Source organism: Hypanus sabinus, chromosome 10, assembly GCF_030144855.1.
Source record: "Hypanus sabinus isolate sHypSab1 chromosome 10, sHypSab1.hap1, whole genome shotgun sequence".
NCBI lineage: Eukaryota > Metazoa > Chordata > Chondrichthyes > Myliobatiformes > Dasyatidae > Hypanus > Hypanus sabinus.
In genome coordinates this window covers 114340040-114359182 of record NC_082715.1, presented here as the reverse complement: position 1 = coordinate 114359182, position 19143 = coordinate 114340040, and the positions used below count along the sequence as shown (strand labels likewise).

Here is a 19143-nt window from a genome sequence, read left to right as displayed (position 1 = left end):
TATTCAATTCCTAAGATGAGTGAGTTAGGTGATATGCATGAATAAGGTTGAGCCTAACTGGGCAATATCCATCTTGGGTACTTGCTCAAACTAGTATCTAATCTTTTAATTGAAAACTTTCTCCAGCAGAGGTCAAATACATAGCGTTGGAGTTGGCCTAGGAAGAGAATCAAGGCCATTTACCTCACTCACACTCTCATACTTTGTTCCAGTGTAGATGAAAAATAATATGGACTCCTATGATAAATTGTGACATTTATAGTATCAAAGTTAATTAGTTATCTTTCGTGCATATGAAATACCACTCCTGTGCATCATGCTCCAAATCCCTTGCCTCTTCTCACTGATAACAAACTCAGATCAGATCCATTGCCCCAACCTTTTGAGAATGATCTTGTGGCCCATATAGGTACTACTTTTCAGGTCAGTTCTGTTGAAGAATCTTTGCTCATGAAAAATATCAGGAAAGTACAGTCTGTATCCGGAAATTTGGACTAACAACAATTATATGATCTACTTCATAGAAATCCAGGTACAGGCTGGTTTCTGTATGAGTAATACAGCATTAATCTGATCCATTTAGTCATTGGTGATGTTGGACTAGCTGATGTCTCAGTCTATTGGATACGATTACACTAACAGAATCAGGTAAGTTCAAGGGAATATGGGAACCAGGGCCCTGGTGGAGTAGGAGGGTGGAAGCTAGGTTCCCTGTGACTTGGCAGGGAATGTGGGAAATAGGTTCCTGGTAAGTGGAGAATGAATCACATTGCTAACAAGATGCCGAACGATTGGGATTTCTGAATTAGAGTTTGACTGTTTTAACATGAGAAAAGGTGAATGTTTTGGTGCCAGGTTTACTGTTTGTCTCCTGAACTCATACTCATTGTTGACTGGCCTTCTTTTCTTTGGCAATGACAAGAAATTTAAAGTGAGATCATCAAAATATATCATGTATGTAATAAAAAAAACAAAGAACAGGGAAGATGTTGTTAAATAAAATAGAATTCTCCTTCACGTAGATTGAAGGAAAGGGGGAGAGAATGCAGAAAATATCACATTGAATGTCACAGAAAAATGCTACAATAGGAAAGCTTAGTAGGTACAAAGGTTGATGCTGGAGGAATTGTATGAAATCACCTTCACAGAACACCACCAACAACACAGCAATGAATTCATAGATTCATAGTCGACATTGGGGTCCCAATCTCAGTATCCAAGCAGAGGGAAGCAAACAAACATTTTAATTACAATTTTTTTTTAGAAATACCTGAATCTGGAGGATCATCAGCCTAAAAACTGCTGGACATCCAATCAGAGAGGTTTGCATATGACACAGAACAGCAATTGCCTCATCCAATCTATGTGAGCCCCAGAGCATCTCATCATTTTCATTCCATTACTCATTTCCTTTTAACCTATCCTCTCTCATATGTCCATTAACAAAGCCATGCCCCCACCCCATGATTCCCCTACTAGTCATCTACACAAGGAGAAAATGAAAGTAATCAATTCATATTACAGTTAACATATGGGAGGAAACTGGAGAACTAAGAGGAATCTCACATGATTGCAGTGAGAACATGCATACTCCTTAAAGATCGCACCAGTTATCAGAATCCAACCCAGATTGGTGGAGCCTTGAGATAACAGTAGTACCACTGTTCTGTCTCGTTTAGAGGGCATACTTCTGCAGCGCAATGGACAATGAGGCTGGAAATAGAGATCTCTGGCAAAATTAACAGTGTCTTGAGTAAAGAACACTGCAGCAAAAAGAAAATACTAATGTGGTGGATCTTAAAAAAAAGGACAGAAAAGAGACTAGTTGCTATTGTAGGATAGGTAAAAAGTTGGCAGAACAACAGAAACTGGTGGTTATAGCGTGGTTATAGAGAGATAAAGATGTCAATGTTCTCTTTGTTGCAAACACCAAAATTTATAGAGGACTCAAAAAATAAAAATGAGTTATAAGTTGACAAATGACCAGATAACCCCAAAAATGTATTCCAACAGAACCAATTTCATTTTATCAGATATGCTCCTTTTGTTCCATTCATTCTTCTTCACCTTTGTTGCAATTTAAATTGCTTCCTCTCTTACCCAGTTCTGATGGAACCTACTATAACTTTGGTAACGAACAGGACCATGTCTGATGAAAAATGGGGGGACAACTGACAGCTGTTACTGTTTGGAAACATAGGTTCTTCGGCATCTGTCAGACAGATGGCAATAATGAGGCGACATGAAGCAAAGAGAAATTATTAACTCCAGTGCAAGAAAATCTTTTGGCATTAATGAAAGCAAGTTTACCTTCCCTTCTTCATGGTAAGAAACATGCAGAGCATCAAAGACACACACAGAATTAACATTGCTGTCATGTTGAAGGGCTTGGTTTGTAAAGTTTAAACATTACACACATGCTATACAGACACAACAGGAACTTTACAATCACAAAGCTTTAGTTAATAGGCACTTGAGCACAGCTGAAGTCAGAAAGTAGTCCTAGACGTTTCCTTACTGAAGCATTATGCAAAAAGCAGCAAGATACAAGAATATGCATAGTAACTGCAGAAAAATTAGTTATTTCCAACAAGTTTCAAACAGGTACTTAAGAACAATAAGGGAGCAACTTGCATTTCTTCTATTAAAGTAAGCTTTCATGCTTTGCTTTACTTATACAGAATAATGCTTTTTGTGAATATTTTCTACTATGGCATACTAGTTCCCATCCCATAAAACAAATATCCATCTTTCAGGAGCTTAAGATCAGTGGCAGATGCTCCTGGTATGAGGTTGAGCCTGAAAATCCTGCAGTTGTGGCTGGACTTGAATACCCGGCTAGCCTTTCACTCCTGTCATAAACAAAGCAGGCTTTCAAGTTGAGAGCAGGTGACAGTGAGAATTGAGGGAATGCCTGCAGCAATGGGTTGGGTTTAGCTGGTGGTGCAGGCAGAAGAAAAGGGACAACTGCAAACTAGGGGAGGGAGAGTGAGGGAGGTGGGGAGGGGTTGAGGGAGGAGAGGAGGGAGAGGGGGTAGAGGAAGAGAGTGAGTGTGTGAGAGTGAGACAGCGTGTCAGAGAGAGTGTGAGAGAGAAAGAGTGTGTGTGAGAAAGGGAGAGAATGAATGAATAAATAATGGGCCATTTATCTTTGCAATTTTTCCTCCCATTTATGTGAATGATTTATTCATTAATTTGTGATATTGTCAATGTTTATTTTAAAGGGTAAAGCAAATTGAAAATACCATACTAGTCCAACTTTGCCAAGCCATTCTCTGAGGTTCCTTTAATCTGGAGGTTAAGAAAGAAGTGGACACCAAACAGGAATGGAGTTGAGAGCAGTGAGTAAGAATGATGAAAGAAAGAGTGCGGAGGTAAGGAGAATACAGAAAAAATGAGCATGGAGCAGAGAATGGGAAGGGAAAGAAAAGGATAAAAGTAAGAATGAAAGAGATTATTGAGAGGAAGAAATCAAGTTACGATAAACACACAAGCAGCAATCACATGAGCAAAATGATCACAGGGAAGAGGACAGAGTAGACAGAAACAAAGAGAGGTGAAAAGAAAGAGTGTCCAAAGTGGAAGGTGGTGGTGAAGGATACAACAAAGGAATGGAGGAAAGAGGCAGAGTAATAATTGCATTTAAAATGAAGGAAAGGGATGGTAATGCGCTGACTTCTTGTGTCAGGAAGATTTGAAGGATCAATATACAGCATTATATCAAATTTGTTAGTTTAGGAACTGCTGGTACTTTCAGAGCTCTTTTCTTAATAAGCTTTATTCTAGTTGTGAGAGTATCCCTTCAAAAAGTACACTACTTTAACTGAAACATCAAAAAATCTGTGCAGAAAACAGCACTGTTAGGAAGCATACCATTATAAAAATATTTTAAAATATCTTAAAAATTTTAAACATGACAATTTAAATGTGCTTATATGAGTGTAGACCCAAAGTTATATGACATCCCAATGATGCGATTTCACTGTAATCCCACTGATAATTGCCTCCCTCCCCACTCAGATAAAAATGTAACAAAACACTACTTACCCTGAATATACAGGGTACATCCTTCCTGTTGGCATGGATAACATCAGAAGCTAACACAGAACTTACTGAAAACTCTTCATCCCTGGAGGAAGTTAAAATGAAAATAAAATTTTAATTGGAAATTGCAACAACATTTTGATCATAGTGAATTCTCTGTTGATAAAATAGTGCCTTTTTTGGCAAATGAAATGCAAAAGACAAAATAGCAAACTTTATCTATACTTGTCAAGTGCACATTGATCTGTTACTTAATTTTGGAACTTCGAGAAAATACAAATCGAATTCAAAATGAATTCAATTGAAATATTGCCTGTTATGTCATATTATTTCATCAATAATTTTGTTTGTACATTGCAAAAGGTACTTCCATGCGGTGGAAACCAAAACCAGAGACCATAAATCATCTAATAGAGAATTCATGACAGAGCAGTCTTTCCACAGTGCATTTGGAATGTTGATCTTCCTCCATAGGGACATGTCATGGCAAAGGGCCATGACATATTTAAGAGTAAGATTGATAAATCATAGAGAAATAGAGTTGGAAATATGTCCGATGGCCCAGCATGTCCATCCTAATCACTAAACTTTAACCCCAAGTTCATTTGTTCCTCTTGTATTATTATCAAATCCTTCCTTTCCCTACCACAGATTATCCTACCACCACTTACAGGAGAACAATTAGACCAGATAATTTCAAGCTAGTATATTTTTGGCTGTGGGAGCAAATCACAGCAGTCAAGAAAACACCATGTGGTTAACAGGAAGAATGCACAAATTCCACACATACTAAAAACTGGTGACATCATTCTAATCCTGAAGATTTAACAATGAGCCAATAGAAGAACTGAAATGTGCAGAGGGAGCTAAAGGAGAAGATCAAGGCAGCTAAAGAGGAACACAGGAGAGAACTAGAGAACAAGCTCAGGCCGTGAAGCACATATAGGTGTGGAGAGGCAAGAAGAATACTATTGGCTTCAATCAGCTGAGCTGTAGAGCACTGGAATGCAGCCATGAATAGGCTAATAAATTTAACGATTTCTTCAATAGGTTTGACAATTGTCCTCCTGTTCACACTCACCTCAGCACAACAGTCTAGCTGCCGAGGCACCCAATGCTCCTCCAGCACCAATGCCCCCCTCCTTCTCCTTCCAGTTGAACAACACAGGCTACAACTGTCTATATCCAAACCATGCCCCACACCTACCATCCACGCCTCCACATACCAACGGCTATCATCCCGATCTTCACAATCACCCCACCCCCACCCTGGCACTCACTTTCTACCAACTTCCCAGTCATCACAGACTCACCTTCACTACTGAGCAGGTGAGAAGGGCTCCGGGGAAACACAGACATGGCAAAGCATTGGGACCGGATGGTGTGAACCCTAAGTTCCTAAAGGATCGTGCTGAGCAGCTGTGTGGAGCTTTCCAGAGCATTTTCAATTTGAGTTTCAGCCTGGAAAGGGTCCCAACTCTGTGGACAACATCATGTGTGGTCCCAGTATCTAAGAAGGGCCATCTGAAAGTCATGAAGAACTACTGTACAGTGGTCCTGACCTCACACATCATGAAGACCTGAGAGAAGCTGGTCCTGGCTCATTTTTGACCCCTAGTCAGATCAGCCCTTGATCCCCTGCAGTTTGCCTACCAGGAGCACACTGGAGTTGACAATGCTGTCATCTACCTGCTGAACAGAGCCTACTTCCATTTGGATAAGCAGGGCAGCACTGTGAGGATCATGGTTTTTGATTTCTCAAGTGGTTTCAATAGCATACTGCCCTCATTGCTGGGTGAAATGCTCCATTCAACGCAGAATGGCAGTTCCATTGTATCCTGGATAATGGACCACATGACTGGCAGACCACAGTTAGTGCAGCTTCAGACTCTATGTCAGACATGGCTACAAACAGCACTGGGGCTGCACTGCAGACTGCATTGGTTCCCCTCCTATTTACGCTGTATACTTTGGACTTTACATACAACACCATGTCACATCATTTGCAAAAATTCTCTAATGATTTAGCAATAGTTGGGTATATAAAAGGAGGATGAATACAGGGCCCTGGTGGAGGATTTTGTCAAATGGTGCAAGCTGAGTCATCTGCAGCTCAACATCAGTAAGACAAAGGAGATAGACTAAGCCTGAACTGCTCTCTGTTACTATTGATGGTGAGGATGTGGATGTGGTGAGGACCTGTAAGCACCTGGATGATTGATGAGTGGAGCACCATCACAGAGGCTGTTGCGAGAAAGGCCAGAGTCACCCCTGCTTCCTGAGGAGACGGAAGTCCTTTGGAGTAGGCAGACCTCTCCTTCACATGTTCTACCAGACTGTTGTCGCCAGTCCAATCTTCTATGCAGTGATGTGCTGGAGCAATGGCATCAACATGGGTGATGCCAACAGGCTCAATAAACTGATTACAAAGGCTGGCTCTGTTATAGGAAAACTGGTCCCCATGGAAAATCCTGGCAAATCTGGAAAATGATTTTTACCCTCTGTATGCCACCTTGGCTGAACAGAGGAGCATAGACTAAGGCAACTGCGCAGCTCCAAAGAGTGCTACATGAGATAATTCTTACACTAAGCTATTAGGCTCTATAATGAGTCAACCTATAGCTGGGGAAGTGATGACCCCCCTCCTGTTAGACTGTTTGAGGTAACTTATTTTTTATTCTTTCTTACTTCCCTTCTAATATTTACTTATTTGTGCACTTGTAATGCTACTGTGACTCTGCAATTTCCTTTGGAGTCAATAAAGTATCTATCGAACAATCTATATATGATGAGGGCCATAGATGCAGAGAAACCACAGGGAAGAGGTACTAAAAGCAAATTATTTATTTTATTTAGAGATACAGCATGGTCTCGGCCTTTTGGTCCTTCGAGTCATGCCACCCTGCAACTCTCAATCTAACCCTAACCTAATCACAGAACAATTTACAATGAACAATTAATGTACTAACTGGAAATAAGAGAAAATCCAAGCAACATACACAAAATGCTGAGGGAAATCAGCAGGCCAGGTATCACCTATTGAAAAAAAAAGTACAGTTGAGACTTCAGGCTGAGACTCTTCGGCAGGACTTACAGTCAATGTTTTGGGCCGAGACATTGACCGTACATTTTTCCATAGATGCTGCCTGGCCTGCTGAATTCCTCCATCATTTTGTGTGTTTAACCCTCTAACCAGTATGTCTTTGGACTGTGGGAGGATACTGGAACACCTGGAGAAAACCCACACATTCCATGGGGAGAACATACAAACTACTTACAGAGGATGCTGCGACTGAACTCTGAACTCCAACTCCCAGAGCTGTAATAGTGTCATGCTAACCACTGCTCTACCATGGCAAGAAGGCACACAGTTGTAAGAAAAAGTTTGTGAACCCTTTACAATTACCTGGTTTTCAGCATTAATTATTCATAAAATGTGGTCTGATCTTCATCTAAGTCTCAATAATAGACAAACACAAGTGGTCAAATATTTTATCAAGTGTGGGTAGACATATTAGGGAAGCGAGAGGGAAACTTATTCAGTATAAGATAGTACACATATTATTGGACACCAACTGGACTCTACAAAATGGGGATTGTTGATAATCATTTATACTGAAAATGTAAAAAGGGGACTTCCAGTAAGATGGCAATTGCTTAGCTGCTCTGAACTTTTGTTCCGTTACTGTCGCTATCTTTGCACTAAATGTCTCCATTTTTTTAAACCTTAGTCGGGAACTTTTTTGGTACCTCTTACTTGCCTGTGAACACATCGAACTTACAATGTCTAGCAAGAGCTCTAAATCCGGGAGAAAAGAAGCTACGGCTCTCTCAGACGAGACCCTGGCTGCGCTCGGTCAGCTCCGAGACGAAATTTTAAAGGAATTTTAAACCGCTTTCAAACAGTTGGACAAGCTTGATCAGATCAACGACAAGGTGGGCAAGCATGCCCAACACTTATCACGCATCGATTCGACTTCTGAAGATTTAGAAAGTCGTGTTCGATACTTGGAGACTCTCTGTTCCAGCTTGGAGGAAAAGTGTAACAAACTCCTTTTCAAAATGGTGGATCTCGAAAATCACAGCAGACGCTGCAATCTTAAAATACTTGGATTGCCAGAGGCCACCAAACAGGGATCAACAGTGAAGTTTTTCGTCGAGTTTCTCTGTGAGATATTCGGGAAAGATTTGCTTCCAAACCCGCCTGAGCTCGAACGGGCACACCGGGTCCATGTTCCCGCCGGAATTCTGGGCAACCGCCCGCGACCAGTAATCTTGTGCTTCCATCAATACCAGGTAAAACACCGTCTGATCGTAGAGGCACGTCGCAGAGGTCCTTTTATTTTCCAGGATACAACCATTCGCTTTGTGGAAGATTTTGCTCCCCAGACCTTAAAGATGCGCGCTGAGTTTAAAGGCGCAATGAAAGTGCTTTTTGATTGTGGTTTTAAACCCTCTCTTTGTTCCCCTGCTGATCTACGAATCAAGCTTAACACTGGGAAATACAAATGGTTTAAGTCAGCCAAGGAAGCTGAAGCATTTGTGGCAAGTCTTCCGGCTATCCAGCCATCTTCGGAACCCGATCAGACCTCCTAAAATGGTGGATAAGTACTTCTTGTAGTAAAATTACTTTTTCTGCACTCAGACTTTACTTGAACCATTCAGACATTATTCATCGAAACTCTAAGGGCTGTTGACAATCTCTCCCTGGATTTGGTGTGTGTGTAATCTATTTTTTATTGTTGTACAACTTTATCTACAGAGTTCTACAACTGACTTTAACTTGTTTTGGAGGATTGAAGTCTTCAGTGAAGGCCTTCCTGTTTGTTGGTTCACAGTTTAATTGCCGATCTATTTTTCCTTCTTTTTATATTTATTTATTTTATTACACTATTTTCTTTTCTTCACCCCCTTTTTTCTAATTTCTGAATTTTTTTCTCTCTTCTCTGTAAATGGTTGATAAATACTCATCTTGAATTTATAATTTTCCCCTTCCTCTCCTTTTTTTTAATCCTTTTTTTTCCCTTTCTCTTACTTTATTCTTCTATAATTTTTCCGCTGGCAGGTTAGTTTTGGTCCTCTTCCGATTTTCTCTGTATTAAATCTTATATTCCTGCAGAAGGTGTTCTAATCTGTAGTTATGTTTTTTAGTTCATAAACTAGTTACTATTTGTTATAGTATTTACACGGAACTGCTGTTAATGACATAGATCTGGAAGTTGTATTTGGGTTAATTTTTTTGGTAGAGCTGGCTACTTGTTTTGGGTGTGTGGGTGGGGTGGGTTTTCCAGTTCCAACATCACTCACTGTATATATTATATCTCTTTATTGCTCAGGACATGTATATGTTTGATTTTACGAATCTATGTTTACATCCCTGCTCCCAGACTGCTATTATACTGCTTGACTTTTTACATGCCTTCTGCCTTTTATGCATCAGTAATCGATAATGGCTAGTGCACTTAAATTCATGAGCTGGAATGTAAAGGGATTGAATCACCCTGTTAAAAGGAGGAAGGTATTCTCACATATCAAACAACTCAAAGCTGACATTGCTTTCCTTCAAGAAACTCATATTCGTTGTTCTGATAACTCCTGGCTTTAGTCAAAGTGGGCGGGTCAGCATTTTCATTCATCCTTTACCGCTAAAGCTAGAGGAGTCTCCATTCTTATTAACTCAAATATTCCTTTTGAACTCCATAATAAAATATCTGATATAAATGGCCATTTTATTATTGTTTCTGGCAAACTATATAACACTAAAGTTGCACTAGCAAGCCTGTATGCCCCCAATTTTGATGATGTTAATTTTTTTGAACGTTTTTTTTCCTCACTACCAGACTTAAACTCATACTCTCTTATACTGGGTGGTGACTTTAATTGTTGGTTAGATCCTAATTTGGATTGATCATCCTCTGTTACAAGACCACCTACTAAATCTGCCTTAGCTATCCAATCGTTTCTCTCTAATTATGGTATCTCTGATATATGGCGTTTCCTCCATCCTACGGAGAGAGATTATTCTTTTTTCTCACATGTTCACCATACCTTCACTAGAATTGATTATTTCTTACTTGATAACCAACTTATTCCATTTGCCCACTCTTGTGACTATCAGGGTATACTGATCTCTGACCATGCCCCAATTACTCTCTCTCTGAATTTGCCTGGTCTCCCTCAAAGGAATAAACACCGGCGGTTTGATTCAACTTTACTATCGGATGATGATTTTTTAAAATTTATTAAGGATCAGATAACCTTTTATTTTAACACTAATACATCACCTGAAGTGCCATCCCAGATTGTCTGGGATGCCATGAAAGCATATCTGAGGGGGCAAATAATCTCTTACACAGCAAATCTCAACAGAAGATCCCGTGCAGATCGATTGGACCTCATTAACCAGATTAAAGAACTGGATCAAATATATGCCCAAACTAAGAACCCTGAATTATACAAGAAGCCTGCTGAACTCCAAACTAAATTTAACCTTCTGTCCACTCAACCTGTTGAACGCCAACTTCTCGAAAGCAAGAGTCGATTTTACATTCATGGGGATAAGTCTGGTAAATTCCTAGCCAATCAGCTGAGGCGTTCCAAAGCCAAACAACATATTACAAAGATCCGGAAGGAGAACGGAGACTTTACATCGGATCATTTAGAAATTAATGATGCATTTAAAAATTTTTACTCTCGGCTTTATTCCTCTGAATCTCTGAATGACAATATCTCTGTTGATCAATTTTTACAGAATCTGAATATCCCCTCACTTTCATCTGATTTCAAAGCCAAACTCAATGCGCCTATGTCAGGGGTCGGCAACGTTTACCACTGAAAGAGCCAATATGGACCCATTTCCCACAGAAAAGAAAACACTGGGAGCCACAAAATGAAATAACACTGCATACAACGGTTTTTTTTTGCCTTTATGCTATGTATAAACAAACTATAATGTGTTGCATTTATGAAATTGATGAACTCCTGCAGAGAAAACGAAATTACATTTCTGCATGCAACAAAAACATTTTGAACTCCGAAAAAAAGACGTTGGGTTGAAGGTTACTCCGTAGGTAGCCTACCTTGGATCGAAGAATTAAAAGAAAGCGCGCACTGGCGCGCATTGGCAGTTGTGATGTATATTAATAGCGATAAAAAACACGTTGTAGCGGTGTGCTACACGCAGCGCTAAAATAAAGACTGCAGTCAAAGGTAACTTTATTCGAACTAAACAGCCTTGCTTTAAAGCCTCCCTCAACCCGTCCCCGTGGGCGCGGATGCTCCAAAAGACACGTACTCACAAACCCCCGTAGGCTATCTCCCTTAGTCGGAACGGTAGCTAATTGTGAGCCGGTTCGGATGTGCCAGGAAACGGTGTCTCCGCAAAGTTTTCATATTGTACAAGATCACCATAATCTTCAAATTTCGAATTACATTTCAAAAGCTAACAAACCACGGGGAGCCGCATCACAGAGATCAAAGAGCCGCATGTGGCTCTGGAGCCGCAGGTTGCCGACCTCTGGCCTATGTCATTAGAAGAAATATCTACTGCAATTTCTGCACTGTCCTCAGGGAAATCTCCTGGACCTGATGTGTTCCCTGTAGAATTTTATAAATCATTCTCTTCTCTTCTTTCTCCTCAGTTACTTTCAGTATTATCTGACTCGTTTAATTACGGCAAATTGCCACCCTCTTTCAGTGAGGCATCTATTATTCTTCTTTTAAAAAAGGGCAAAGACCCAACAGAGTGTTCTTTGTACAGGCCGATCTCTCTGCTCAATGTTGATGTAAAGATCTTAGCTAAAGTTCTGGCTCATAGATTAGAAACCGTCATTCCCTCCATTATCTCTGATGACCAAACAGGCTTTATTAAAAACCGTCTCCCTTTTCTTAACATTCGGCGTTTATTTAATATCTTATACTCACCTCCAACTGGGATTCCTGAATGTGTTATTTCCCTCGATGCGGAGAAAGCATTTGATCGTATAGAGTGGAACTACCTTTTTGCAGTTTTAGAAAAATTTGACCTTGGCCAAAGTTTCATCTCTTGGATTCAATTGCTGTACCTGTGTCCTACTGCCTCTGTTTTAACCAACTTTCAGAAATCCCAAGTATTTAATCTCAAACGTGGCATCCGCCAGGGATGCCCCTTAAGTCCCTTTCTCTTTGATTTGGCTATGGAACCTCTGGCGATAGCATTTCGAAACTGCCTTGAATTGACTGGGATTTGGAGAGGTGGTGTTGAGCATAAAGTTTCTCTCTATGCTGATGACTTATTACTCTTTCTCTCAAATCCGTCTACATCCTTACCTCTAATGTTTTCGCTTCTTGACCAGTTTAGCCAGATCTCTGGCTATAAACTTAATTTACATAAGAGTGAACATCTCCCAATTAATAAAGAAGCACAAGAACTAACATTTCGTGATCTCCCTTTTAAAGTAGTCCATAATCAATTTACTTATCTTGGAATTACAGTCACAAGGAAGTTTAAAGATCTCTTTCGTGAAACCTTTGCCAATCTTTCATATGCTATAAAACAGAGTCTGGTACAATGGTCACCTCTATCTATGTCTTTGGTAGGTCGTATTAATGTTGTTAAAATGTATGTTCTCCCCAAATTTTTATACCTATTTCAATCTATCCCAATTTTTATTCCTAAATCTTTTTTTGATTCCTTAGACTCTATTATTTTGTCATATCTGTGGCAGAATAAACGCTCTAGAATTAATAAAATCCATCTCCAAAAATCTAAAAAAGAGGGTGGCATGGCTTTACCTAACTTTCGTTTATATTATTGGGCAGCTAATATACGTTGTGCTACCTTCTGGTCTTTCTTCCATGGCCAACCCGAGTGCCCTAACTGGGTGGTGATGGAGCTGAGCTCCACTAAAGAATTATCTATCTCTGCACTTCTTGGCTCTGCACTCCCTAGTAGTCTGCCCAGATCAATAGCTAATCCTCTTGTTAGACACACTTTGCGTATATGGGCACAGATCAGGAAATGCTATGGTTTCCAGGGGTTTTCAGTTTCCAGCCCTGTTGCTCATAATCACCTTTTTTTACCTACTACATACGAGTCAGCATTCCAGGTTTGGTATAGGAAGGGCATTAGACATTTTGAAGATCTTTTCATTGATAATCGCTTCGCTTCTTTTCAGCAGCTCTCTGTGAAGTTTAATCTGTCCAATGCTCATTTTTTCAGATATCTCCAAATCTGACACTTTATTGCTCCTTTAATTCCTAACTTTCCTGAAATGCCTGCGAAAAATGCTATGGACCTATTTCTTTCCATGAATCCACTAGGTAAAGGCTTAATATCAATCATCCGAGATAAACTAGCAGCCTTACGACGGGCCCCCATGGATAAAATCAAAATGGCCTGGGAGCAGGATTTAAATATCTCCTTATCTGAGGAGAGCTGGGATTCAGTTCTCAAATCGGTTAACTCAACCTCTCTTTGTGCTCGCCACTGCCTTTTACAGTTTAAGATTGTTCATAGAGCCCATTTGTCTAAATCTAAACTATCTCGATTCTACCCTAGCGTTAGTCCGCTCTGTGATAAATGCAAGAGGGGCGTGGCCTCTCTCATCCATATGTACTGGTTCTGTCCCAGCTTGGAGAAATTCTGGAAAGATGTCTTCACTACGTTATCGTGTATTCTGAATCAGCACCTAGAACCAAACCCCTTAATTGCTCTGTTCGGTTTTTGGGGTGAGACAGATTTATGTCTGGGTCCGACCAAATGCCGAATATTATCCTTTGCCTCTCTCCTGGCTAGACGCTTGATCCTCCTCAGATGGAGAGATGTTGCCCCGCCCACTCATGCTCAATGGCTTAACGACATCATGGCCTGTTTGGACCTCGAAAAAATTTATTATTCAGTTCTCAATTCGGATCTAAAGTTCCATAAGGTCTGGGGACCTTTTATCAAGTACTTTCATAGCCTTCCTCTTGACTAGGGTTTTTTTTTCTTTTCAGTCCCTTGCTTTCAGCTCCTTTTTTTTTCTGGTAGAAGGCATTATTACCCTCTGTTGCTGAGTGTATTCATAGTCTGGGAATTTGGCTGTCCTGACTTATACTCTCTATATTGTGTTGTGGTTGGTCTGGAGTTGCTGTTGTTTTTTCTTGTGTTGTGGGGCTTGGGGAGGACACTAAGCTTACTTGTCTTTAATTTAGGTGCTTTTTTTTTTGTTAAATTCTCTTCCTTTGTAGCATATTGTTATTGTATGCTTAATTTTGCACTGTTTTAATGTTCCTCATTGGGATTTGGGGTTTTTAATTTGTAAAATGTTTTGAAAAACTAATAAAAAAATTAAAAAAAAAAGAAAATGTAAAAATGAGGTGGGCACATATTTTCACATGATTTGGGAGTGTTCCATGGTTCGCCAATTTGGTGCAAAGTTCTTGATTTGTTGGGGAATAGGTCGGGTCCTACACTGCCCTTGTGCCCACGGCTTTGTCTCCTGGGTGATAGGACAATGATACCTAATGTAAACAATGACAAATTTACTATTTTAAAGGTGGGTCTCATCACAGCTGCAAGAATTGTATTGCAAAACTGGAAAAAACCCAGATGTCCCACTGTGAGGGAATGGACTGAGGAAATGGTTAAGATTTCATCATATGAATACATGTTGGGAAAAATTAACAGTGAGGGTAAAGTGCAAGACGCGTGGGATCAATTTTGATTGTATGTTAATTTAAACTTAAATTAGAAGTTTTTTTCAGTTTCTTAGTTTTATATGTTTTCCTGTCATGGGATGACTTTATAACTATGCTGTACTGTATCTGCTCTATGATATGCTGTGCTGCTTTGTAAAATAAGAATAAATAATAATAAAAAATTTGGAATTACAAAAGAAAATAGACAAACACAATCTGCCAAAACTAATAACAGACAAACAATTGTACTTCTTCTCGTCAATAATGAGTACTGTTACGAATGTGCCACAACTCTGAGGGGCCGAAGGGTACAAAGTAGCCCCCTCCTTTTTGAGAATCGCAAGATCGCTATTAATTCGAGTCTGGGACCCTGGAAATGAGGGAGAATCCACAAGGTTTTGGAATGTGTCCTGGCCTCAGCGAAAACAAAACCCCTGATAACGGCTATTGTCTCTTGGAGATGGAATTGTGTATTGAGTACTGTACTATTCATTGAAGCCCCTCAGGGGATGACCAGAGTGGGCTGGTTGAAGGATTGAATCATCCCAACCTGATTGACATTTGAGACCCCGTGAGTAAGGATAAAAGAGGGTCTGGGGAACAACCCTTTTAGACGCACCAGGAGAAACGCTAGAAATCCCATGATAGCGTTTAATAGCGACAGCCGGTGGGGGGGGCTCGCGTGCGTCTTTTCCCTCGCCTGGGATCAGCAGCCTCACCACGGAAGAACGGCTTTAGCTAAAGGAGAGGCCACAAGTGAACGGCCACACCAATGGACTCCTGACGGATCGAAATCATAAAGGTTGGAAAACCCGCGGCGGTAACTGTTCCCATTCTATTCCTATTTCTCTCTCTCTCTCCAACAAAGTGCAACACAGCGACAACCAAAAGGCTGCACCCTGAATGAACTGAGTGACTTTAATATTTCCATCGGACAATACATTATCCCCTAGACAACGATAGAGCTATTTCTTATTGATTATTATTATACTCGCACTTTTAGATTTAGTATTGACGTATATTATCTGCATGTTTGCATTGATATTATTTTTTGTGTATTTTTACTAATAAATACTGTTAAAAATAGTACCATCAGACTTCAACGGACCTCTCTATCTTTGCTGGTAATTGACCCAGTTACAGGGTTTGTAACAGTACACCATTTAAACAATCACAGTCTAGGTTCAAAAAAGCATGTGAACCTCTGGGGCAATACCTTCTACAAAAGCTATGTTAGGTGTTCCAGTGAGATTGGAGGTGTGGATTGTAAAGGTGCCCTGCCCTATAAAAAAGACACACAAAGTTAGGTTAGAAACATAGAAAACCTACAGGGTTGTGCCGAACATGCCCCTACCCTAGAAATTACTAGGCTTACCTATAGCCCTCTATTTTTCTAAGCTCCACGTACCTATCCAATAGTCTCTTAAAAGACCCTATCGTATCTGCCTCCATCACCTTTGCCAGCAGCCCATTCCACGAACTCACCACTGAGTAAAAAACTTATCCCTGACATCTCCTCTGTACCTACTCCCCAGCACCTTAAACCTGTGTCCTCTTGTGGCAACCATTTCAGCCTTGGGAAAAAGCCTCTGACTATCCACATGATCAACTCCTCTCAACATCTTATACACCTCTATCAGGTCACCTCTCATCCTCTGTCGTTCCAAGGAGAAAAGGCCGAGTTCACTCAACCTATCCTCATAAGACTTGCTCCCCAATCCAGGCAATAGCCTTGTAAATCTCCTCTGCACCCTTTCTATGGCTTCCACATCCTTCCTGTAGTGAGGCGACCAAAACTGAGCACAGTACTCCAAGTGGGGTCTAACCAGGGTCCTATATAGCTGCAACATTACCTCTCGGCTCCTAAATTCAATTCACGATTGATGAAGGCTAATACACTGTATGCCTTCTTAACCATACAGTGAACCTGTGCAGCTGCTTTGAGCGTCCTGTGGACTCAGACTCAAGATCCCTCTGATCCTTCACAGTGCCAAGCGTCTTATCATTAATACTATATTCTGTCATCATATTTGACCTACCAAAATGAACCACTTCACACTTATCTGGGTTGAACTCCATCTGCCACTTCTCAGCCCAGTTTTGCATCCTATCAATGTCCCGCTGTAACCTCTGACAGCCCTCCACACTATCCACAACACCTCCAATCTTTGTGTCATCAGCAAACTCACTAACCCATCCCTCCAATTCCTCATCCAGGTCATTTATAAAAATCACGAAGAGTAAGGGTCCCAGAACAGATCCTTGAGGCACCCCACTGGTGACCGACCGCCATGCAGAATATGACCCGGCTATAACCACTCTTTGCCTTTTGTGAGCAAGTCAGTTCTGGATCCACAAAGCAAGGTCCTCTTGGATCCCATGCCTCCTTACTTTCTCAATAAGCCTTGCATGGGGTACCTTATCAATGCCTTACTGAAATCCATATACACTACATCTACTGCTCTTCCTTCATCAATATGTTTAGTCACAACCTCAAAAATTCATTCAGGTTCGTAAGGCACGACTTGCCCTTGACAAAGCTGTGCTGACTATTCCTAATCATATTATACCTCTCCAAATGTTCATAAATCCTGCCTCTCAGTATCTTCTCCATCAACTTACCAACCACTGGGGTAAGACTCACTGGTTTATAATTTCCTGGGCTGTCTCTACTCCCTTTCTTGAATAAAGGAACAACATTCGCAACCCTCCAATCCTCTGGAACCTCTCCCGTCCTCATTGATGATGCAAAAATCATCACCAGAGGCTCCAGCAATCTCCTCCCTCACCACCCACAGTAGCCTGGGGTACATCTCAACCTGTCCCGGCGACTTAACAACTTGATGCTTTCCAGCACATCCTCTTTCTTAATATCTACATTCTCAAGCTTTTCAATCTACTGCAAGTCATCTCTATTATTAACAAGAGCCTTTTCCATAGTGAATACTGACGTAAAGTATTCATTAAGTACCTCTGCTATTTCCTCCGGTTCCATACACACTTTCCCACTGTCACATTTGACAGGTTACTGATATAGTCTAACCTTTTCAAGAAAGATCTGTTTATGTGCACCATGCCTTGATCAAAACAACTTTAAGAGGACCTTAGAAAAAGAATTGAAGATATACATGAAGCTGGAAAAGACGTGAGTGTTCCATCAGTCCACAGTACGAAAATTGTCTACAAATGGAGGAAATTCAGTACTGTTGCTACTCTCCTAGGTGTGGGCATCCTGCAATGATCATACCAAGAGCACAACATGCAATGCTGTTTCTTCTCAAGAAAGATCTATTTATGTGCATCACACCTCGATCAGAACATCTTTCAGAGTACCTTGAAGAAGAATTGTAGAGGTGCACGAAGCCAGAAAAAGCTACAAAAGCATTTCTGAAGACCCAAGTTTCATTAGTCCACAGGAAGAGAAATTGTCTACAAATGGAGGAATTTCAGTACTGTTGCTACTCTCCCTAAGAGTGCGCATCCTGCAAAGATCACACCAAGCGCACAATGTGTAATGCTGAAGGAGGTGCAAAAGAACAAAAGGGGTAACAGCAAAAGACCTATGGAAATCTCTAGAACTTGCTAATATGTCTGTTCAGGTGTCCACTATAAGAAAAACACTGAACAAGAATTGTGTTCCTGGAAGGACATCATGGAGGAAATCACTGCTGTCCAAAAAATACATTGCTGTATGTCTCAAATTTGCAAAAGACCACCTGGATGTTCTACAACACTTCTGGACAATGTTCTGTGGACAGATGAGATAAAATTTGAACTTTTTGGCAGAAGTGCACACAGCTATGGTTGGAGGGGAAAGGGCACTGTACACCAACAACAAACCTCATCCCAACTGTGAAGCATGGTGGAAGGAGCATCATGGTTTGGGGCTGTTTTGCTGCCTCAGGGCCTGGACAGCTTGAAATCATTGAGGGAACAATGAATTCAAAATTGTATCAAGAGATTTTACAGAATAGTGTCAGAGTAGTGATCTGTCATCTGATGCTTAACAAAAGTTGGATGATGCAACAAGGTAATGATCTGAAACACAAGAGTAAATCAACAACACAATGGTTTAAAAAGAAAAATCATGTTTTGGAATGGCTGTCAGAGTCCAGATCTTAACACAGTTGAGATATTGCGGCATGACTTGAACAGGGCTGTTCGTACAAGGTAGCCCAGAAATATTGAGGACCTGTAACAGTTTTGTATGGAGGAATGGTCTAAAATTTCTACTCGCCGTTGTGCAAATCTGATCAGCAACTGCTGGAAACATTTGGTAGAGGTTACTGCTGCTAAAGGAGTTTCTACCAGTTGTTACATAAAAGGGTTCACAAACATTTTCAAGTCTGGATTATGAATGATTAAACAATATGTCCAATAAAGACATGAAAAGCACAATTCTTTGTGTGTTATTAGTTTAGTCAGATGATGTTTGTCTAT

General features: G+C 40.5%; 1 protein-coding gene across 5 annotated transcripts in view; it reads right to left on the bottom strand.

The window, feature by feature from the left end:
* Nucleotides 1-19143, bottom strand: part of LOC132401000 (serine/threonine-protein kinase MRCK alpha-like) — a 573066-nt gene that overhangs the window by 50693 nt on the left and 503230 nt on the right. For all 5 annotated transcript variants that reach the window (XM_059982693.1, XM_059982697.1, XM_059982694.1 and 2 more), the window contains one exon: nucleotides 4048-4129. In XM_059982693.1, the coding sequence (XP_059838676.1) occupies nucleotides 4048-4129 (82 nt within the window). The remainder of the gene's footprint in view (nucleotides 1-4047; nucleotides 4130-19143) is intronic.